The 24,710-nt window shown below is 38.9% G+C and overlaps 1 protein-coding gene across 4 annotated transcripts in view; it reads left to right on the forward strand.

Annotated features, from left to right (window-relative positions):
- The window catches only part of ARK2N (arkadia (RNF111) N-terminal like PKA signaling regulator 2N), an 84,870-nt gene that overhangs the window by 55,276 nt on the left and 4,884 nt on the right, over positions 1-24,710 (forward strand). Inside the window, exons 3-5 of one of the 4 annotated variants that reach the window (XM_081563351.1) lie at positions 4,262-4,444; positions 16,139-16,265; positions 19,307-19,374. In XM_081563351.1, the coding sequence (XP_081419477.1) occupies positions 4,262-4,444; positions 16,139-16,265; positions 19,307-19,334 (338 nt within the window). In that variant the 3' untranslated portion in view covers positions 19,335-19,374. Of the gene's footprint in view, positions 1-4,261; positions 4,481-16,114; positions 16,266-19,306; positions 19,375-24,710 lie in introns of all 4 variants that reach the window. The other 3 variants (XM_081563349.1, XM_081563350.1, XM_081563352.1) reach the window with 3 other exon arrangements.

Below are 24,710 nucleotides of genomic sequence, written 5' to 3' on the forward strand. Positions count from 1 at the left end.
GATTAGATTTCATACTGGGAGACTGACAACACTTCTGTTAGTGGAAGGGCTGTGTAGGTAAGAATGATGCCAAATACGGGATAATCCAAAGTGACCTCTATTTGGCTTTAAAACACTTTCATATGACTACATCTAAGCTAACATTTCACTTCAAACAAAAATAAAGATACAAAAGCCACATATGTGATGATGACCTTATTAATCCCAGCAAAGCGTTTACTTAACAAGTTGGGTTAATCCATGACCAGTAGAAGGCACCAACTCAGGCAGTGATGTTTTCTCAAAGCTTCTTGCATGCAGGCTGTGTACAGCAGAGTTTACACAAACATAAGCAAACAAAGATGCAGGGTTAAGTGCTAATTATAATGGAAAGGTGGGCAGGTGGACCAGTATTTGAACTATTGTGTTCTGTGTTGTGTTTTAACCTTCATCATAACCCTGTGAACAAGCTGAGTCATAGGTTAAGAAGAAGTAGGCAGGATGTTAGCCTATGTATTTGCTGCCCCAAATCTGTGCACTTCATATACTGTTTCCAGTCTTACCCTGTATACTTCCCATTCCCTCACCACTGAGAGCAAGTGTAAACTATGCTGGTTTTACCTACCTAGGACTCAAAATGGGACTGGTAACTTATGTACTACATAGTTTTAAAATTCTGTGCTTTTGGTTGTCAGCTTTGGAAAGAGGGATTTGTCAGAGATAGATGTAATAGAGGATGGATGTTAGGCTTTGTTTTGCTTTGTTTTTTGTTTTCGTGATTCAAATTGTTTCCATGAGATTTAGAAGAGAACACATTTGATTAAAAAGAAGACTAATTCATAGAATTAAACACTGTTGATAATAATACAGAAGGTTTAAAGTCACACAGGGGTAAACTTCACTGTAGTAGGAATGTGTGATGAATAGATAGATCTGTGTGTTTTGTTTTGTTTTTCTTTTTTGGCCGAACTGTGCGGCAAGCTGGGTCTTAGTTCCCTGACCAGGATCGAACCTGCACCCCCTGCAATGGAAGCGCAGGGTCTTAACCACTGGACCGTTTGGGAAGTCCCCCATCTGCATTTTGGTGTTTGAAAAGTTAGAACCTATTTATAAACTAGGAGGTCAGAGAGAGGATACAAACCTGTCTAGCACAAGGTGGACCAAGCTGATGTTCTTAAATGAGGCAGTAGATTGCTGAACATTTTATTTTTCTTGTGATCAGCAAACCTTTCAAGACACTTAAATCGGACACAGCACTTGGATTAACCACAGACCAAAAAGTTATTAAATAATTGAGTTAAATTTACCTTTATAGAGAGATGCTTTTAATGACTATAGAAAAACAAAGTTCATCATTACGTATCTGTAGGGTTGACAGATACCAAATGGGAGAATGTGCAGTTTGAATAACGTTTTATGTCGTAAACATGGAATGTTTCCATGTGTAATTTTACTTGAAGTTGCTATTTTGATGTTTTTAAAAGTCAAAATTACCTCAGTAGTGGCACAGTTGTTTTAGCATCCTAGATCAACAGTCAAGTCAGAGGAAGAAAAACAGCTTCATGCTTATTCCCTCCTGTAATAAATCGATAGAATCAAATTGGAAGCATAGATAGCTGCTTCTGTTATTAATGTTCCTGGGTTTTCTAGCTCCTTTTAGTGGTTTGATTTTATTTTTTTCTTTCAAGAGATACTTATTTTAAAAGGACCTTACCTATCTCTTTAATTTTGCTGTGTAGCAGGAATCACATTTTTAAAGAATACCATAAATTGTCCCCATCAGTTAGCTGATACTCATACTTAGTGGTTCAAAATCCAAGCCTTGATGCTTAGTTCTTTAAACATATCTTAATTTTGGTTTTCTGATAGTGTGAGATGACCTTGGGACACAAGATGCTTAATTGTGATTTCTTGGAAGGCAAAATTGGAAAGACAACCTTTCCTTGACTTTATTAAAGTTTATATAGTACTGACTTGTCATTGTTTGAATATACTAGATATGAAAAATGACAGTGATAATTTATTTTAATTTTAACTATAATTAAAATGTGAAAATATTACTGTCTTTGTTTATGATGAATACTAAATTTAAGCTAAGCTAAAAGGTGTGCTGTTTGGAAATATGGAAGATACAAGAATGAAGCCAGATAACAAGTTTATGCTTGTATATCCTACTGATGAAGACTTTCAGACAAGTTATTTCCATGGGTAGGTGATGTTACTCTGCATGTACATCTACACTTATACTTTTTGCATGATTTTACATGTAGGAGTGGTACAATTTTGACTTGACTGTTGACCTGTTGCCTCAATTTGGTGGTTGTGGGGTGGGGGAATGTGAGGGTAAGAGGTTGTGAATGGTATTTGTGATACAAATTTTTAAATAAATCTCTTTTTCCAAATGCAAAACAATTAATAAAGCCCTTTAAAAAATAGAATATTTGGTCAAATAGTCAATATTGTACTTGACCTTCATATCTTCTGCAACCAAATATTTGGACATCACACATTATCTTGATTCCATAATAATCATTTTGAACTCTGACGAGAACTCCATAAATGATACAGCTTTCTTTTCTTTCTTGAAAAGAAAAATTGCAAACTTGAACCAATATTTTGCTATTTGGTCTAAAATCCATTACTAACTGATACTGAGGCCACACTGTTGAATTTTATGAACTTGATGTACCCTTTTGGGGAAATTGGAAATTATTTTTAAGTAGTCAGCTGAAATTGTCATGATCGTCAGAATTTCATATTGTGACATGTCTGTTCCTTATACGGTGGCACCTAACAACTTATTTACTTTTATGTTTGGTCATTTTTCATTTTAAAAATGTTGCCGCACAAGCCTTTGGTTTGGGAACTTAGTCTTAAGAGATAAGTACCCCAAGTGTGTTTCATGTTTTGTTTAGTGACAGTTTACACAATGGATGTTTGTATTAAAACAGGAATCCTTCATTGTGTTCTATTTTAATGATTCATTGGCATATGTATCCCTTCATAGTCAAGAGTTTCATAAAATAGATGTGTTTAATGTTAATTTATTAGATATTAAAAAATTTTTTTTCTGGAATTAAGTGATTTGCTTGCACTTAATAACTTGGGGGGAGAAAAAGCATTTTATTCAAAAATGGCAGTTAGTAGTAAGGGATATGCTTCATAGTTGATTGAAAACAATTTTTGCTTTTTACTTTTATATTAGAAAAGGGTAGCACTAGCATTTTAAAGCATGTATCTATTTTACAAACATGAATTTTGAATTATTTTAGCATGAATCACTGCAGTGTAATTACTTCAGAGCACAGCTGCCCTTTTCAGCAAGTTAGGGTGATTTGGAGGTAGAAGGGCTCTTATTTTTCCAAGAGTTTTAATATCTTCCTCTCAAATAACCCATAAGGTTGTGTATCACTTCCTTGGAGTGTCAGCTGGTTGTTTTTCTCAGGGAAAAGACAATAGAAATATCCCTCACAAGACATCCAACACCAAATCCTGAAGATGGATTTTATGAGTATTATCTTTTTGTTGGGGGCTTCCCAGGTGGCTCAGTGGTAAAGAATCCGCCTGCAGTACAGGAGATTCAGGTTCGATCCCTGGGTCTGGAAGATCCCCTGGAGTAGGAAATGGCAACCCACCCCAGTATTCTTGCCTGTAAAATCCCATGGACAGAGAAACCTGGCAAAGAGTCAGACCTGACTTGAGCACGCAGTCATCTTTTTGTAGAATATTGTAAAATACATAACATCCCTAATATTATAAAAGGGCTTTACTGGAAGTAGATGTCAGTCAAGTAGAGCTCTCGAAGTAGGAAAATATATATTTGACTTTCTTCTCTGATTCTACTAGGGACTTTTAGTATTAGCTACTAAGAGGAAGAAACTAGGTTGATCCTCTTAAAAAATATTAATTCAGTTTTAATAGTTTGCATCAGTGTTTCCTTTAAAAAATCAGCTTTACCTTCTCTGTAGTTGTCCCCTTTCTCTTAATCTTTTGCCCTTTAGCAGAATGACAGGAATTGAATGTAACTTTTGTTCAGTATAGTCTTGTCTTTGTTCTTCATAATAACACCCTTTTTCCTCCTTCTCAGATGTGTCCCTCATCTTTGTAAACTGGAGTATTTCTTTCTTTTCATGTACAAAACAATTAGATTGTATAAAGTGCAGCTTTTCTGACTAGGTAGAATAATAAGATAAAGGCAACAGGCATTTAGGGGGCTTTTAGTTATAGAAGTATTTTTCACCCCATGAGTTAGATACAAGTATACATTTTCTTTCCTCCCTAGATGGACCTCCAGTTGTAGCTCATTATGATATGTCTGACACCGGCTCTGAGCCAGAAGTGGTAAATGTGGACAATTTATTGGCGGCTGCAGTAGTTCAAGAGCACAGTAATTCTGTAGGAGGCCAGGACACAGGAGCTACCTGGAGGACCAGCGGGCTTCTAGAGGAGCTGAATGCGGAGGCAGGTTGGTCTCCCTACCCCTACCCCTCCTTCTCTCATGGTATAATATGCATGTGTCCTGGCAGCTCTTTTCCTTGCTTAGGAAATCAGGCCAACTAGAAGCATCTAACATTAGAGGATTGTGGCTATCCAGGATGCCCTTTATAACTGAAAAGATTTGGGTAGCATGTCATTTGTCTTTACTCATCATAAGAAAGCGAAAGTGAGAATATCTAAGACAATAATTGTAGGCATAGGTAAACTTCAGTAGACATCTTGAGTTAAAAATGCCTAACATGTAAAGATCACCCAGATGACCTGATACTGCCTCCCACTCCCACCCCCAATCCCCTCCCCCCCAGTGGATTCCCTCACTTAACTCTGAACAGGGAGCGACCTTGCAGTTTGGGGAAGGGAGCTGTTTCAGTTTGCCCTGTGGACTGTTCCACTGAAGTGCCGCACTGTTCTTCTGCCTCTTCTGCAGTGTCCCTGTTAATTTCTTGACACTAGTTCTCATTTTGTCTTTTCCAACTCTTCAGTTGTTGTCTCTCAGGAAAATCTCTCTCCCTGTCTTGCATTGTTTACCTTGGTTCTGTGATGATTCTTAAGAGTGATGTTTTATTCTCTAAGAAACCTATTGCTGTTACCTTTGAAAACTTTGCACAATGTCTCCAAGTCTCCTTCAATATGTTCCCCAAACCTCTTTCTTCCAACATTCTTTCTCATTTAAACCTTTTTCTAAAAGTACTAGTGTTTTTAGAAAAGTTTAAGAAAAGAGGTAGAGGGGATTGAGAGACAGACTTCATATATAGTGTGCATTTTCATTATTGTTATAGAAGGATTTTAGTTTTCTAGTTAACTTATAAATTCATTGGCTTAATAACTACCTAGAATATTATTTTTATGGGAAATGAGTTTTGTGTTACGAAAATAGCAGTGGGCTATGATTTAGAACTTTTTATATTGAAGCTGTTAGGAAGTAAAAGAGACAATTCTACAGATCATTGTCATTAATTCATTTCATAATCCTCGATTAGAACTAAAAAAAGTTTCTCTTTATTTGTTGAGCTTCCGATTAATTTATTGTGACTAATTTTGGAACAGGACCTAGATTTAGTTTTAACTCTGTTGTGACTACTAACTGCCTATTTAACCTTGGACAAGGTGATTCTCCTCTGGATTTCAGTTTTTATTTGTATAAACACTTGCTTTGCCCAACAAGTGTCTTTTAAGTGTTTATTAATATGTATTGTATATATATTGTAACATTAAATGCAGTCTTGTCGGTAAATGTAGACCACTTTATTGTGAATTCTTAGGAAAAATATGAACAGTTACTGTTTGTTTTTTTTTGCTTTTCATAAAGGGTTTTAATATTAGGTTGAACTCTTTGGAATTGTTAATATTTGAGTTTCTGATCTACAACCAATTTAGCAGTTTAACATGAATTAACCTAATAGTGCACATTTGGGGTCTTAACATATCATTAAAGTCACTAGCATTGGTGGGGGTGGGAAAGAGTCACTTTTCAGGTTCAGGTAATTGTTCGCTTGATCATTTAAAACATTAGCCTTTGGTGCTTAGCTCTAAATTCTAAGAAATAAAACATGACAGAAGTATTTGAGGAGGGAAACATGCATGACTTCCTTCCCCTATTCTTCTCTCTCCACTCCAGCACTGCCTTGAAATTGATATTTAATATTTGGTATTCCTATGTATTCCTTCATAGTTTTACTGCATTTGCTTTGTATCTGTAAACAAGCATATTTTAATACTAAGTAGTATTACATTGAAGGTAATTATTTGCCACTTGCTTTTTTTTAGTTCAACATGTTGTGAAATTTGTTCTTGTTAAGTACTGCTGTAGTTCATTCACTTTTCACTGCTGTTTAGTATTCCAGCATATACATATATGACAATGGACTTACCCATTCTCTTCTTGGACATTTATGGTGCTATTTGAAATGATGCTACTACCATTAACATTTCCTGTACGTGTCTTTTGGTACACGTGTGATAATTTCTCTAGGATGTAGTATATCAAGAAAGCACGTGTATGTATTGGGCCATAAATCGTGTAGATTTTTGTATATCGTAGGACATGGACATCACTCTTCAACAGATCCCCGTGGTATTTTCTTATGAAGCCATTTATTGGCTCACTCAAAGTCTTTTTTTTTTTTTTTTTTTAATCTGACATGCAGGTAATGTGAGTAATATGTGTGTGTGTGTGTGTGTGTTCTCAGTTACTCAGTCATATCCAAGTCTTTGCAACCTCATGGAGTATACCACCCGGCTCCTCTGTCCATGGAATTTTCCAGGCAAGAACAGTGAAGTGGGTTGCCATTGTTGTCTCCAGGGTATTTTCCCAACTCAGGGATTGAACCTAAGTCCCTTGTGTCTCCTGCATTGGCAGGTGGCTTCTTTACCACTTAATAATAGCCTCTAGTCTTGATGTAATTGTCATAGTGTGAACCTGTTTTGTGAATTTGAATATACTTACCATATCATAACAAAATGTTCATAGAATTTATGCTTCATTGCCAGTTTATAGTTTTGAGACTTGGACTGTTAGTATCAATTAGATCATCATTCTTGTGTTTGGAGTTTAAGATAAATGTTGTAGTGGTTAATTATAGTCTTCCTTCTCTCCCTCCCAATAAAATAAAAGCCAGTCACTGAGTTAGACTGTTCAATGTCTCTGTACACTGTACACTGGATTGGTTGCTCAGTCATGTCTGACTCTTTGCGACCCCGTGGACTGTTAGCCTGCCAGGTTCCTCTGTCCATGGGACTCTTCAGGCAAGACTGCTGGAGTGGATTGCCATTTCCTTTTCCAGGGGATCTACCCCACCCGGGGATTGAACCCGTGTCTCCTGCATTGCAGGCAGATTCTTTACCATCTGAGCCAGCCACTTACTTAGGATAAATATTCAGTGTCTAATTAATAGCAACATTTCAGACCAGGTCACACATAAGCAATCATTAAGTGGCTTGTAGCTTGTCTCTTTTTCTAAGCAACTAGATGTTCTTGTATGAAAAATAGTTTTTCCTGTTTAGTTTTAGTTTCAACCAAGGCAAAAGAGTTGAAATTAGGAAAGCCACCGATCAAGAAAAGACCTAAACTTTCCTTTTCAACTCTTGCCATAGGTTTACTTTGTCTCATTGATGCTAGAATTAAATAGTGTAGTGGGTGGCAGCCTCCTGTGAGCAAACAGCTGGATTTTGAACCAGCAGCCTCTTACAGACTGTGTGACCTCAGGCAAGTTATGCAAAGCCTCAGTTTTCCCTGTCAAAACTGAGATAAAACTAGTATCTACCCCCAAAGGTTATTATATTGTTACGTGAAAATTCTTAAGGAGATGGGAATACCAGACCACCTTACCTGCCTCCTGAGAAACCTGTGTGCAGGTCAAGAAGCAACAGTTAGAACTAGACATGGAACAACTGACTGTTCCCACATTGGGAAAGGAGTACGCCAAGGCTGTATTATTGTCACCCTGTGTATTTAACTTCTACACAGAGTACATCGTGCGAAATGCTGGGCTGGATGAAGCATAAGCTGGAATCAAGATTGCCGGGAAAGATATCAATAACCTCAGATATGCAGATGATACACCACCCTAAAAGCAGAAAGTGAACAGGAACTAAAGAGCCTTTTGATGAGGGTCTAAGAGGAGAGTAAAAAAGCTGGCTTAAAACTCAACATTTAAAAAACTAAGATCATGGCATCTGATCCCATCACTTTAAGGCAAATAGATGGGGAAAAAGTGGAAACAGTGACAGACTTCATTTTCTTGGGCTCCAGAATCACTGTGGGTGGACTGCAGCCATGAAATTGAAAGACATTTGCTCCTTGGAAGAAAAGCTATGGCAAACCTAGAGAGCATATTAAAAAGCAGAGACATCACTTTGCTGACAAAGGTCCATATAGTCAGAGCTATAGTTTTTCGGACATGACTGAGCGACTTCACTTTCACTTTTCACCTTCATGCATTGGAGAAGGAAATGGCAACCCACTCCGGTGTTCTTGCCTGGAGAATCCCGGGGACAGAGGAGCCTGGTGGGCTGCCGTCTGTGGGGTTGCACAGAGTCGGACACGGCTGAAGTGACTTAGCAGCATGTACAGATGTGAGAGTTGGACCATAAAGAAGGCTGAATGCTGAAGAACTGATGCTTTCGAACTGTGGTGCTGGAGTCCCTTGGATTGCAAGGAGATCAAAGCAGTCAATTGTAAAGGAGATAACCCTGAATATTCATTGGAAAGACTTGAAGGCTCACTCACTGTAAATGTAGATGAGGCCAAGAGAGGCTGAAGTCTGAAGTACTCTTGGTATAGAAGGCTTATAATCATTACACTAAACTAATTCAGAGGTCCTCCCGCCTCAGAAATTAAAAATTCTAAACAAGTCTCATTTTTTCCATCAGCCTTCTTTTTAAGAAGGTGGATTATGAACATTTTCTCCATCCTTAAAATTGGACTGGTAATCTTGATTTGTTCCTAGTACAAGCTTAGTTGTAGTGAAGAGAAAAAAATCTTGGGTTTCCTGTTCTTAGAGTAAGGCTTTTTATTATCAGACCAGAATGACCATGCTTCTGTTGTTAGCACTTTAAAATCATTGTATCAGGTCTTACGAAGGAGATTTTGTTTAGCTGCTACATGTGGACTGTAAGATTTTATGTTTCTAATCTCCTTTCCTACCACTTTTTGAAGTTGTTTTTAATATTTTTGTTGAAAAAGCTCAGCACAAGGTAATAATTTGCTTCTTTTAGAACTCTATGAGTACTTAAGATAGTAACCTTTTTTATACCTAACATGCCGCTGTCATCAGTGTGTAATAATTTTATATACTGCAAATAGGCTTACAACTAGTTCTCATTAGATAGCTGATTTAAAAAGAAAATATTTGCCATGATAATTTAGTTACTACCTTTTCTGGTCTACTTTCTGACTGACTTATGTGTTGAAAAGGTCTGTAGTAGGAGGACAGAAATTTAGAATTTTCTCATGAAGTGAAAGAAGTTATCTTTTCAAAAAGCTACACAAGTAAAGAACTACACAGAGACAACCAGCTGCCACAATAACTAAATATAAATCTTCTGCTTTATTTTCAGTTTAATATATGGTAATTGTGATATTTACACTTTTCACGCAGAGCTTATTCTAGAATAGAAATAGATTACTACCACTGACAATATTTGAAGAACCTCATGCATCTTTGACTTGCTTCTGTGTATGCTTTAGGCCCTGCTCTGCTGTTGGATTCCTTTGAGGTCTAGGGGCGTTGGTTGGGGCCATGTAGGTGTGACCCGAAGGCCAGAGAGTGTTCGCCTCTGCACAGGAGCTTCCAGAGGAATGTGCGGCTTTCTGAAGAGGGTAACATTGAGAGAAAAGCACTGATTGTCCTGGCTCTGAAATAGAGGAGTGGATGCATTCCTGACTTATTGGAGGATGCCATGGGGTCTCTTGTAGAGCATGGCACCCCCAAAGACATGGTGTGGATCTCAGCTGACTTATTTCCTGAATGGCGCATTTTATTTAATGCCTCTGAGAGGAAATGTGACAAAATACTCACATCATTAGTTCAGAGTTGTAAACACTCACCAGGAAATTTGTTTGTATCCTCCCACCCAACCCCACCCACCCTCTGGCCCTACGTGCCTGGCCCTGTTTTGTCTTATACTGACTTTTAGACCAAGCAATAAAGAAAGTGGCTGCACTGAGGTGTTGGAATCAGAGGCCTGCAGGGGAGGCAGCATTTTCAGGAAAGTCATGTTTTCACAAGGAGGCAAAGAGAAAGTTCAGTGCCCTTTCCCATAGAGCTGGCATTCCAAAGGGCAGTGAAAAAGTTGTAGGAAGGTGAGTAGTAGGTGGCTGGAGCAAAGGAGAATAACAATTGAGTAGGGGACAAGACTGGAGGAGGGCACAGCAACCCACTCTAGTATTCTTGCCTGGAGAATCCATGGACAGAGGAGCCTGGCGGGCTACAGTCCATAGGGTCGCAGAGTCAGGCACAACTGAAGCCACTTACCACACATGCACACAGGGGACAAGACAGACAAATGGGTGGTCCCAGAGGGTTGTATTTTGTGAGTGACCAGGAGGGTAGATGAACGTTTCACTTCTTATAACCATTGGTTTCCCTCTTACCTCTTCTAATGCTTTCTCCTTTTGCTTAGCTATGCTTACACTGTTACTTCCTGCTATGCTATTCCTCTACCTTATTGAACCCATCACACAGCCCTTTTTCAGCTCCCCCTAGTTGCATCTTTATTTTTCTGTCTAGTTTGTTCAGCCCAACTCTCCTTTGCTGATATCTCCTTACATAGTTGACGTTCTTGTACTCAGCTGGCCAAGTCTGATCCCTGGATGCACACTTTAGAGCCTTTATCCATGCTGGAGAAAGATAGTTGAAAAGTTGAGGGTCCTATTAACTTCTGATTTGCAGCCTCACCTTGGCTCTCAGTACTGCCCAGCACTTTCCTCCTTTGCTTAGGCATCATTCTTTCTTCACAGTGGCTAGCTTACTTTTCTAAACCTACTCTGAACTGACTCTGCTTCCTACTCACACCTGTGCTCTGCAGATGGCCCTCTGCATTCTTTACAGATCAAGATTACCTCAGCTTTCTGCCATCAAAGCTGTTTGCTCTCTGCCTTTTTTCTAGATATGGCCGGTAAAAATAACTATATGCACGTGCACATCCCTCTCCCTCAAACCCATATTCCTCTTAGTGCCATCTATTGCCGTTTTCCTCCATAGCCAGACGTCTTCAAATGTGTCTGCTCTTCCTCCCCTCTGTTCTTCTTCAGCTTGCTTTGCTGCAGTAGCTCCAGTCCCGTCATTCCTCTGAGGTTCTCCTGGCCAGGGTTGTGTATGGTCATCTTATCACCTGTTCTAGTGGGCTATACTTAGTCCCTCCTCTTATTGTGTCCCTCTGTTGGGCATTGTAGGCACTTCTTCCAAGAAATGCTCTCTTTATGGTGCCCTGGCTTCGTATCTTCAGGTTTTCTTTCTGTCTCTTGCTTGGCCTTGGTGAGCACCTCTTCCTATGCCCATCCCTTAATTATTGGTGTTTGTCAGGGTTCTGTTTTAGGCCCCCTTCATTCCTCTGGATGAACTTAATCTTCCCCGCTATTGGGAGGAGTTAGTTATTATTTCCTCTCTAGACCGCTGACCTGACCTTTAGAACAGTAGTAACTTCATCTGCCTGTTCAGCATCTCGGAAGCATATCATCATCATGCCGTAAGGACCCACCCTCACATGTCCATTGGTGCACTGAATGCCACCAAGTTACCTACATCAAAACCTTGGCATCAGTTTTTCCTTTGCCTAATTTCCAAGGTTACCCACCGTTTGTTCTTATAGAAATACAGACTGTTCCTCCTTTTGTTACTTTCCTGGTTTAGCCATAGCCATTTCTCACCCTGGAAACTATTAACAGTCTTAACTGGTTTCCTTGCCTCTAGTATTTATTATCCCGCTACTGGTTCCATTTCCATACTTAAAAAAATTTTTAAATTCAAAATCCGATCATGTCACTCCTCTGCTGAAATCCTTCATTGGTTTCCTACTTTTCAAGGTCAAGTCCAGATTCCTTACCCATGATCTGACCTCTGCTGACTTTACCAGCTCATTTTTCATTACTTTTTTTTGTTTTACTACCATTACCCCAGATCTCACCCTAAAGGGTGATTTTCTCCCCTAAAGGGCTACACAGCGTTCCTTGTGCTACTTTCCTTCACCTGTGCCTACTCTTCCCTGCGAGCTTGTGTCCTTGATTGTTCTCCAGTCTAGGAAATGCTCCTTTTCTCTGTGCATGCAGGGCATTCTTTGCCTCCCTCTCAGCCTAGTTTTCAAACCATAATGCCAGTGGACTGGTTTTTGGTATCCTTGAAGATGTTGTAAGCTTGTTGAGGGTGGAAACTATGCCTCCCTTGTTTGTTCCCTGTCGTAGTCCTAGCACTGAGCACAGTGCATTTGTTGTTGTTTAGTAGCTTAGTTGTGTCCAGCTGTTTTGTGACCCCACGGACTGTAGCCCGCCAGGCTTCTCTGTTCATGGGATTTTCCAAGCAATAATACTGGAGTGGGTTGGCATTTCCTTCTCCAGGGATCTTCCTGACCCAGGGCTTGAACGCATGTCTTCTGCTTGGCAAGCGGATTCTTAACCACTGAGCCACCTGGGAAGCCCAAGCACAGTGCATGCTATAAATAAATATTTACTTTAGAAATAAACAGATGAAGTATACTGTTAGAGCTGCGCACAGCAAGTCTGCTTGAAATATTGACTATGGAGAAGCTGAAGGTTTAGAGAAAAGGGAGACTGTCAGTTTGTATTTCTCCCGAGCAGTGCAGTTGGAACTGTGCGCATGACAACAGTCTTAACTATAGCATTGAAGTAGAAATGAGACAAAAGACTGCCACAAACAAAGTAGTAGGGTCAGAGCAAGAATCTCGGTTTACCAAATCCAGGCTTAACCAAATTCCACTTAAATCCACCCTAGATTTAACAAAACTGGGTTTGTCTGGTGGATGTCACCTTTGCATGCTTGGAGAGTTCAGCATCACTGCCCATACCACACAGAATCCTATCTGTTCTTTAATACAGAAGGTTAACAAGCCTATGTGCTGTGTGCTCAGACACTCACTTGTGTCCAACTCTTTGTAACCCCATGGATTGTAGCCGGTCAAGCTCCTCTGTCTAAGGGTTTCTCCCGGCAAAAACACTAGATTGGGGTGCCATTTCCTCTTCCAGGGGATCTTTCTGACCCAGGGATCGAACCTGTGTCTTCCATTTCCTGCATTGGCAGGGCGGATTCTTTACCACTAGCATCACCTGGGAAGCCCACTAACAAGCCTATGCAGACTGTAATACAATGTCAGTCACCAGTTGTATCTAGAAGACTTTAATCTTCTGTTTTCTCATATATGCATCAATTTCAATTGAAGAAAAAAAGGTAAAAATAATAATGAGTGAGTGAGTGAAGTCTCTCAGTCGTGTCCTACTCTTTGCTACCCCATGGACTGTAGACTACCAGGCTCCTCCATCCATGGGATTCTCCAGGCATGAATATTGGAGTGGGTTGCCATTTCCTTCTCGAGGGGATCTTCCCCACTCAGGGATCGAACCCAGGTCTCATGCATTGCAGGAAGACACTTTACCCTCTCAGTCACCAGGGAAGCCCAGAAAATAATACTAAAGAATTGTAAAAAAGACCCACAATCATATTCAAATTCCATTACTTTTCATAGCTTTTAACCAGCACATACATACTTTTAGTGTTATATGTAACTCTTTGTGTGTTATACATATATTTTTCCCAAGTTTCTGCATAGCAATCTGGTGAGTATCATTTGACATCATGACTCTGCTTATTTAAAGTGTTTTCTGTAAGGCTAAATTCTCAGAGGTGAGATTATAGGGTCAGAGGGTATATAAATTATAAGTCTTTTTTGCTTGTGGAACTGTCCAAAATTTTCAAAAAGGATTACACTACAAGTTTGCCAGGAGTATGAAAGTACAAGGTTTGTCTTGACCCTGAAGCATAGATATGAGTAAGGTGAGAAGGGAAGAGAGAGTTGTGTATATAAAATCTTATTTATATTGGTTTAGTTGACCTAAAGATCCTCTTGATGAGGGTGAAAGAGGAGAGTGAAAAAGCTAGCTAAAACTCAACATGAAAAAAAAAAAAAAAGCTGAGATCATGGCATCCAGTCCCATCACTTCATGGCAAATAGAAAGGGAAAAAGTGGACGTAGTGACAAATTTTATTTTTGGGGGCTCCAAAGTCACTGTTCAGTGACTGCAGCCATGAAATTTAAAGCTACTTGCTCCTTGGAAGGAAACTTAAAAACCTAGACAGCATGTTATAAAGCAGAGACATTACTTTGCCAACAAAGATCTGTCTATAGTCAAAGCTATGGTCTTACCGGTAGTCATTTATGGATGTGAGAGTTGGACCATAAAGAAGGTTGAGCACTAAGAATTGATGTTTTCAAAATACGGTGCCGGAGAAGACTTGAGAGTCCCTTGAACTGCAAGAAGTTGAGTCAGTTCTAAAGGAAATCAATCCTAAAGGAAATGAATATTCATTGGAAGGACTGATGCTGAAGCTGCAGTTCTTTGGCCATCTGATGTGCAGAGGCAACTCACTGGAAAAGACCCTGATGGTGGGAAAGATTGAAAGCAAAAGGAGAAGAGGGCAGCAGAGGATGAGATGGTTAGATAGCATCATCAACCCAGTGGACATGAATTTGAGCAAATTCTGGGAGATAGTAAAGGACAAAGGAGCCTGGTGTGTTGCAGTCCATGGGGTCTCAAAGAGTCAGACATGACTTAGTGACTGAACAACAACAACAGTTGTTGGGTTTTTTTTTTAAATAGCTAGAAATAATTTTGTATCAGATGACAATATATTTAAATAAAAAGTACATCTTTAACAAGTAAATGAAAATTTATACCTGTTGCAACTCTGTTTATTCCATGTTTACTTCTAGATATTCTGAAATTCATCCTTCTAAGTCAGAACATTGAAGAGCTGAATAAATAGATTTTTAACTCTTTGTCTCTCTCTGTTTTTTTTTTTTTTTGGCTGTGACATGTAGGATCTTAGTTCCCCCAACTAGGTACTGAACCTGTAACCCCTGCATTGGAAGCTTGAAGTCCTGTCTAAGCAGAGGAGCGCCGAGGAATCCCTCTGAATTTTAACTCTTTTTAGAATTGTTTAAACAGCTGTGTACTTTGGTGCTATGCCATTAACCTGTATTGAGAGTTTGTTCTATTAAGCTCATGTTTAGTGTTGGAAAATGCATTTTATTGCACCATGGAATAGATGCTTTGTGAAGATCTTTGTGAGAAAGTCCTTATAGGCCCCAGTGCTTTCCAGGGTGAAGCATTGTGTGGTGCTTTCTGTCTAATGAGAAATGTCAGCAACATAAAGGTTATGTATTTCAGTTTCCCAGGGCAAAAATTGCTGTTTGCTTCTAGTCTTCCCTTTTAGATGCTGTTTGGGGTCCAATTTTTTTTTTTTTTTTGCCCCAACCAGAGATCAAACCTGCACCATTGTCAGGGATAGTGCAGAGTCCTAATCACTGGACTGCCAGGGAATTCCCTTGGGTGTGATTTTGTCAAATCTGGATTCCTGGAGAGAAAATTGTTAAAATTGTTTAAAAATGATTAAATCTTTTGTAAGGTTTCCCAATGTAACTATGATATTAATAATTCTTTTATTTACTCCATTTGTGCCTTTGAGCTTGTCTGGTTTAGAATTTTGTTATATTAAAATGATAAGCAGTAGAGAACCCTTTTGACCTGAGTGGAGACAAACCTACCTGCAGGTCATTTAAAAGAGTAGAATTTAATGCAAAAAGCATTACAAAATAGAGTATTGTTGCAGTTTATATATACCTATATTTATATACACAAACTTGTCAGAGTACTCTAGAATTTTTTCTCCTAAGGAATGGCAGTAGAAAGCAAGAGAATTGGAGTTCTGACTCTTATGTACTTCTGTGTTGTTTGAACATTCTTTTAACAATCAGTATGTATTGTTTAGTTTTTTTTATTTGACATAGGTAACAGTTTCATGGAGGCAAGCTCTTATAAGGGCAATCTGTTTCAGTGATTAAACTGAGAGGAGAAACCCATCAATGCGATGTTTCTGCTGCTTTTAAGGAATCAAAATGTAGTGCTTAGTTTTTTCTCCCCTTTCTCTCTCAGGTCATTTGGATCCAGGATTCCTAGCAAGTGAGAAAACATCTGCTGGCAATGCACCACTCAATGAGGAAATTAATATTGCCTCTTCGGACAGTGAAGTGGAGATTGTGGGGGTTCAGGAACATGCAAGGTAGGAAATTAATCGGAGGGAAGAAAATGGTATGCTATGTCATGGCATGGCTGGCGTGAATGTTGAGAGCTATTTCTCAGCTTCCTGTAGCTTAAGAAATACATTTTGATTATAGACACTTGGGGGGTTCAGAATGTATTGCAGACTGTCTTATATCAGAAACGTCTTGGCCACACATGTATGTGAACCAGAACTAACGTTTTTCTCTTATTTTTAGCAAATGGCTAGATGGCTTAACAGATTTTTCTGTTACGATAGAAGTTATCGCCATACTTCCCCCCCTTCTCACCCATATTTTCTTGCCTGATTTCAGTTTATATTGAAATATATCAGGAACAAATATATTTGGAAACAAATATAATTGGAAAATCTGCATTTGACATCACACTTCTTCTTAGAGCACCTCTCTTTATCTTTCATTAAGAGTTACAAGTTACTTTAGTCGGTTCCTAACAGTATATTTCTGGTGATGTTCATGTGATTTAGGGTGTCTTGTTTCTTAGGAATTAAAAAAGCCATAAGACATCGAATTAGTGTGCAGTAGTATACAAATAATTTTGTGAAGTTTGTCATTCTTTAAGACAAGAGTGAGCAAATTGTAGCCCATGGGCCAAATCTGGCCTGCTGCATCTTTTTATATGGACCTCAAGCTGAGAATTGTTTCTACATTTTCAAATGGTTGGGGGAGAAAAATCAAGACATGTTTTGACATGAGAAAATTAAATGAAATTCACATACAATTTATTTATCCATAAATAAAGTTTTGTTTGAACAGACCATGCTTATTTACTTACATATTGTCTATTTTACACTCCAGTGGCAGAATTGAGAAGTTTCTTCAGACACTTTAGGGTCCACAGAGCCAAAGATATTTATTGTCTAGCTCTTTGCAGAAAAATTTACTGATTCTTCCTTTAAGATATGGTCCTAAGAATCAGTTGCAGCCCTGTCAGAGATATACCTGAGGAACATTTAACACACACATATGAAACAAAATCTTGTCTTTCGAAAAATCTGTATTCTATGTAGTGAACAATTTTTCTCCTGTGTCACAAGAGTTACGCTTTTGTGATTTCCTCAAGTAGGCATATAAGGTAGTATCTTGCCTTATTTTTAGATCTGATTTTAATCTTTGGTTAGCAAGATAATAAAACATTCACCAACATTTATTTCTTCTGTTGGCTTATTTAAAAGGTGCATTTAGGAGTGGAGAGTGGGGGCAAAAGTACATATGCACATAAATTGAGGAATCCTTTTTCTAATGAGAACTGATTTTACCTTCTGAAAAGACTTTTAGTTAAACAACTGGGGCTTTAAAGGTGTAGAGTTCAAGTCGTAATTTAACAAGCCATCTCCCCATAAGTAGCTAATACTCTGTCAGAACACTTTACCTTCTATCTTGTATTTATGCCTTAAGTGTGTCTGCATAGCTGCTTCCTTTTTTCTTGTCTTTCTAAATGGTTATTTCCCCATATTCTGGTGGGAAAGAACTGTCATTTAACTTTTCCTTTACCTCATTCTTTCTTCTCTTCCTTAATAATAAACTTTTTCCTGTTACATTCTCTTTTATTTTCTCATGTATTTTCTTCCAGCTGACTTATTCATCAGATGAAGAAGGTAGAACTCCAGATTTCTTCCTTCAGCATACATTTGTCATTATTTTATTTCAGCACTGTATAAATATAAAAGACATTATTAGACTTTTAAGCCCCATGTCAAGATCTTTCTAGAATATGATAGTTTTTTCTATTTTCAACTCTGTACTGTAAAACTTATTCTCCCTATTGACTGATAGATTGATGTAGGTTAATTATCTTCTGTTGTGCCAGGAGCACATTATCCAGTTACCAACTTCCTCTTGATTTACTTTTCAGATTTTAATTCAGTGTTACTCATGTGTTCCTACTTAAGTAGGAAAGAATAGATCATGACCTGTGTTGTCTATTTAAGTTCTTGCTCATTCTGAGACATGGCACTTGGTCTAATTCTCTATTAACTCCTGCCAATTCTCCCTTCTTTATTGGTTCTTTGTGCCTAGAAATGTTACAGATGCTATTCTTCTTTTCAGGGACTTCCCCAGTGGCTCAGCGGTAAAGACTCTGCCTGCAATGCAGGAGACACGGGTTCAATCCCTGGGTCAGGAAGGTCCCGTGGAGGGGGGCATGGCAACCCGCTCCAGTATTTCTTGCCTGGAGAATCCTGGAGTCTGGTGGGCTACAGTCCATAGGGTCGCAGAGTTGGACATAACTGAAGTGACTGAGCATGCACACCCTTCTTTTCAGATTCTTTGTTTAACTTTCCTTTTGTAATGAAATCTTCAGCTTCTTTTCCTACCAATATTTTTGTTATCTGGAGTTGAAATTATATTATTTCTGTTAAAACTTGTAGATTTAAATTCTAAGTTTCTCTCACCTTCAGTACACACACACACTCAAAGCTTATCTTTAGTAGACCCTTCTCTGAACTTGTTAACAGTCTTTTATTCAGATTGTCATTTTACTCTATGAACAAACATACTTATTTCAGTCTTAACTAAGTCAAATGACTTTGGGTACATTTTAAATAACATGTTATAACATTACTTTTGAGGACTTTTTCTTACCAGGCTGTGAAATATAAAGATGTGTTTTTGTTTTTTAAATTCTGATCTTTTTGTTTGAATCCTGGGGAAAGCATATCTTAGCAGTAACAGCTTTATCTTAAAATCTCAGTGTTGGTTAATAACTGTCCATACAGTGGAAGATAGGTAGAGTTGACAAATGCTATTGGAGAACTTTGAACGGACTCTTTTATCATTATGAGGGGATCTCTTATTTTGGCCCTTGGTCTAGGAATGAGTAGAATCTCACTGACTGTTGTGCCTTTCTCAAAAATTTTCCAGCAGTTTTATTTAGAAGAAGCCTGATAGTCTTTCAAACATTGAGGTTAAAAAGCTGAGAAGCAGGGTGGGGGTGGGGGTGGGTAAGAGGTTTTCTTATTGGTTGCTTCGAAATTGCCCCTTTAGCTGGCTGTATCTCATCTGGAATTTGTTTCTTTTACAGGTCTAGGGTTGCAGTTATGAAGTATTGATGGGCTTCTGGCAGGGTTATCGCTTGGAAGAAGGTTTTAGGTTTTGATCCACATCCTTGTGTTCCAGTTTGATTTTTTGCATGCATAGATGTTTTGTTTGGATTTAGTTGTCCTTTTCTTGTTTTTCCTTTTGGTATTCTACCTTGTGGGCTTTCTGAGAGCTTTAAAAAAAAACTCAGACTTCGTTCTTGAGTTGTTCTCTTTGAGATTGTGGTTGTTCTGACTTGCATTGGATACCATTTTTCCATATTAGAAACATTCTGTTTTGTTGACCTTTGCACTCAGTAATTCTGGTTATGACGTGCCCTTTTTTTTTTTTTTCAATAAACAGTCATTTTTCTTTTCTTGCATGCTAACGTCTTTCCCTGCTCTTTCATTTTAGATTTGGACATATTCACTTAGCTTACTGATTCACTAAACACTTAGCTTAGTGTTTCTTCTAGTTATAGGCTAGAAAGCATGCTTTCTTAACTTGAATGCATCTTTTATGGCTGCCTTGGATTGCCGTGATGAACTCTTGTAGTTGTCTACATGTCATTTCTAGGTGTTATTTTTGGACAGTCCAGTTTTATAAGATGCTGTTTGCTAGTGAGATGGGAACTTCTCTAAAATCTCTGGTTCTTCTGCACCCACTTAATTTTGCCATAAGTTTTAAGTTATGACCCTCTTGCCAATAGTTTTCTTTATCTTTTGTCCTTTTTCCTTCTTTCCTTCTACCAGCCTCCTTGGTAATTCCCCTGGGAAGATGAATGCATGTGGCACGGGTCTTTTTGTTATGGAACTGTGTTGGAACAGTTCTTTCAGTACTTGTTTCTGAAGCTTTTATGAATAATCAGACTGTTACCTCCTTTCGCAAACATGGTCCTGTGGTCATTGGTTAATCTTGATTCACCCGTCAGCAGAAGAATTAGTGTGAGAAGGTTTTTGCATTTAAGACTGATTGTATCCTAGAACCACTTGGCTGACATTAACCCTAAAAAAGCAAGGGGGGTGGGTGAGCATTTCCCCTAAGCTACAAGGATTCACTCCTCCTTCAGTTCAGAAAAATAAGTAGGAATGTTATCTAAGAGGTCACCTTCAGGATCTGTAAATGAGAGCAAAAAATGATTAATCTTTAATGTTGTTTTCTTAGAATAGTAAGTTAACTGTATCAACAGCTGATCATCATCAGAGCCTGCCCTCTTTCTGTGTTTTCTTCCTTTCTACTCCAAAGTCTCGCCTTTATTGGTTTTAGTGTATGAAGAGCAGGAACTTACTCTATCAAAACGTATTGTTTATAAATAGTGGATTGGTGGGGGAAATGGAAGTGAGGCCTAAGCAGTTTTTCTTGGCTATAAGACTCAAAATGTTTTGTAGACCTGTTGCCAGTCATATGCAGATTAAATGCTTTGTGAGGAAAAAGCTTGTGTCTGCATTAGAATCTGATTGGACCGATTGTAAAACAGATGAGCATATTCCCACCCCATATCTTTCATAATAGAAAAAGGATATGTGCTAATACATGGAACTGTTTTATGTTAGTTAACCTTCCAAAATTTTGAACTTCTCACTTCCTTCTTTTTTAAAAAATGTATTTTTATTATTTATTTGGCTGCACCAGATCTTAGTTCCTGCATGCAAGATCTAGTTCCTTGATCAGGGATCAAACCTGGGCCCCCCTGCATTTGGAGGGTAGAGTCCCAGCCTCTGGACCACCAGGGAGGTCCCTCACATCCTCCTTTATAGGGCATCTCTGTGGGGTTAATAACAGTTGTTGTTGTCCCGTTTCTTCCTGAAATTTTTTTTCCTTTTTATCTAAGTTATTCTGTAATGTACCATCTTATAAAATAGAGCTTGACCTTTTTTCCCCCTGTACTTTAAAAAATGTGTTAAAAGTCTTGTTCTATCCTCAACCATCTCCTAGCTACATTTTATTTAAGGTGGTTGAGGTCTTAAATCATAAAAAGTTTTTGAATGTTTTGTTGGCTTATAACACAGAGAAAAACTGTTAAGTTTGCGTTCTAGCTTTTGTATCCTTACCCAGGTAACCAGCACTCAGAACAGGAGACAGAAGTCCCCTGTGCCACTTCGTAATTATACGTCCCCCTGTCTCCCACCTTGTCCGCATAACTACTATCCTGACTTCTAACAGGATAGTTTGCCTATATTCAGAATCTTATTAACATTCCTGACAGATGCCTCAGCAATTACTTAAATGTTTAAAAAGCAGATTATTCTGTTTTGTGTAGTAATGACCATTCAAAACTTGCCTTCTAGAAAACGATTCATGGTTCTTACTATGCTCTCAAAATTGTGTACATGGAGGAGCTGCCTTCCATGGTGATTCTCCCTTCTTTGGCAGCTGCCCTTCAGTTGCAGTTAATAGGAGACAGGGAAGTTTTTGACCAAAGAAAGGATCATCACATTATCCAGAGAATCTAAAATTTTGAAGAGAAACAGAGTGAGAGGATTGGTTGTTGTTGTTCAGTCATTAAGTCGTTTCCAACTGTTTGTGACCCCATGGACTGCAGCATACCAGTTTCCCCTGTCCTTCACTACCTCCTAGAGTTTGCTCAGATTCATGTCCATTGAGTCAGTGATGCTATCCAACTATCTCATCCTTTGCCACTCTCTTTTCCTTTTGCCTTCAATCTTTCCCAGCATCAGGGTCTTTTCCAATGAGTTGGCTCTTCATATCAGGTGACCAGAGTGTTGGGAGATTCAGCTTCAGCCCTTCCAATGAATTCAGGGTTGATTTCCTTTATGATTGCCTTGTTTGATTGAGACTTCACCAGCACCATGATTCGGAAGCGTCAGTTCTTCGGTGCTCAGGCTTCTTTCTGGTCCAACTGTCACATCCATTCATGACTCCTGGAGAAACCATAGCTTTGACTAGACACACCTTGGTCGGCACAGTGATGGCTCTACTTTTTAATACGCTATCTAGGTTTGTCGTTGCTTTCCTTCCAAGAAACAAGCGTCTTTTAATTCCATGGCTGTAATCACTGTCTGCCATGATTTTGGAGCCAAAGAAAATAAAATCTGTCACTGCTTCCACTTTTTTCCCTTCTGTTTGTCATGAAGTGATGATTCTTTGAGATGCTCAAGTAAAGGTGACTTCCAGTAAATTTTCTTTTTTGCTTAATGTAGCCCAATTTGTTTTCCAGTAACTGGAGCTATTTATGATGTAACTACAGAAGTGGTTTAGTTTATATAGCTGAAGAAATGCTTTATCTCCTTATTATGTCTCCTTCATCCTTTCCTCATTAATAAATATCCTCTCTAAATCTCTCACTCTCCTACTGTAGACACTTTCTAGAATCTGCTTTGCTTTTTATTGTATTATTCCTAGGGGCTAAGCAGTTCTTCTTATAATAAAACATAATGTATAATACTTCAGGTGCAGTCTGGGAAAAACATAGTTATTTAGTTGGAAATAAACTCCCCAGAGGAGACCTAATTTTGTTCTAGTTCCATGCTTTACTTTCTTAAGACCCTGGGAAGTTGTCTTTTAGTCTTGGTTTTCTCTTCTGTAAAATGGGAAGATTGGATTAGGTCCTTGTTAAAGCCACTCCTTGATGTCCTGATGTTACATTGTTTGATTACTTTAGGAGCAGTGCAAGGTAATAGTTGGGAGTAAATATTGCTTTTATTTCAGAATTATTTCTTGCAGTTCTGTCAGAGATTACATTGACTTTTTTTGCTATCTCTTCATTCCCTGATTTTTCCAAGTTTCCAACCAGCTTTTACTTCAATTACTGCTTGTATAAACAAGCATTTGAACTGTTGAAGAACTTTATATTTTTAAATTGTTGGTCTGGGCCTGTCTTTGCACTCTGCTGACTCCTTTGTGTTTTGCCTTACCCAGTTTAATACACACCTTTGTTAAGTGGCAACATTATGTTGTGGAAAACATTGGACCAGAAATCAGACTTGGCCTAAAGTTCTCTTGCCTACACTTTCAAACAGTGTGACCCTGAACAAGTCATGTAATCTCTTTAATCCTCAGTTTCCCTGTCAGAGTATGGATAATAGCTTCCACATCTATGTCATGGGTCTGTTGGGTGCGTCCAATGTGGAGAAACTACTTAATAATTTTGGTATTCTGTTGTCATCGGTCATCAAAACCATTTCTTGAAAATGTTGAATGGACTCCTTTGACTGACTTTCTTCCATGACTACTTGATCATTTAATCTCAGTGTTTTTAAAGAGTGGACAGATTTGGATTAGACTTTGGGTTTTTGTGTGTCTTATTTTAATGCTTTTCACTAGCTACTCTTTGAAAATATGGTGGCCTCTGGGTTAGTAGCTGCTTGACTCATTTCTGGAAAGATGATGGCCCTCTGATAACCATAACAAGTCCACATTCTACCCCTTCTCTGGCCCCAAGGGATCTGGCACCTCTCTTGGGAAGGGAGTCCTTTTCAGGCTGGACTTTGTAGGAGCTGGGCCTCTTTCCATGATCTTAAGGATTCTCAGGGGCAGTTCTATAGCTAACTTTGTCTGTGTGTGCACACTCAGACTCTCAGTCATGTCCAACTCTTTGCGACCTTACGAACTATAGCCCACCAGTTTCCTGTGTCCGTGGGATTCTCCTGGCAAGGATACTGGAATGGGTTGCTCTTTCCTTGTCCAGGGGGTCTTAACCCAACCAGAGATCCAACCCACATCTCCTGTGTGTCCTACATTGGCAGGCACATTCTTTACCACTGAGCCACCTGAGAAGGCCAAATTCAAACCAAAACACCATCAGTTCTCCTGCTTTCTAAGCCTTCAGTCTCAGATGAAACTACACCATTGGCTCTCCTGGGCCTCCAGCTTACTGACTGCAGACCTTGGAACCTCTCAGCCGCCGTGAATTCCTTATAATAAACTTTGCCTATTGTTACTCTAATGTTTCTTTGGAACCTAGAGGTGCAGGTGGCATGGAATTGAAATTGGATTTCTGAAGTGACTAAGCATCACTCATTGTATACAGGTTGTCAGAACAGCTGCTCGCAATCCACTGTAGTAGTTTGTGTGGTTAGAATCATGCCACTTGCCACTTCTCACGTGTGTTGCATAGTACAGACCTTACAGTTGAGATGTGACGGCATAAGGAGCAGTGATAGCTTGTGCTGCTTGCTTTCCTCTCGTTTGAATCAAAACTTGCTCCGTGGTTCATCCTGGAGGTTCATGGTTCTTTCACTTGACTGGAATGTGCAGTTCAATCTGGACGTATTTCTGAAACAGCTCTCTCCCAGTCGGTGAACTTTTGAGATATGTGCTTGGCAATTCTGTCACTCTTATGGAACACTTTTAGAGAATCTAAGCTAAGTACTTCAGCCTTGTTATTTTCACTGAACTAAAGCATAAGTGTTTGAGATGAACTAGCCAGATTTTTCTGTTGTCACCTT

This window comes from Giraffa tippelskirchi, chromosome 14 (assembly GCF_054371585.1).
Source record: "Giraffa tippelskirchi isolate mGirTip1 chromosome 14, T2T-mGirTip1v1.2.pri, whole genome shotgun sequence".
Classification (NCBI taxonomy): domain Eukaryota; kingdom Metazoa; phylum Chordata; class Mammalia; order Artiodactyla; family Giraffidae; genus Giraffa; species Giraffa tippelskirchi.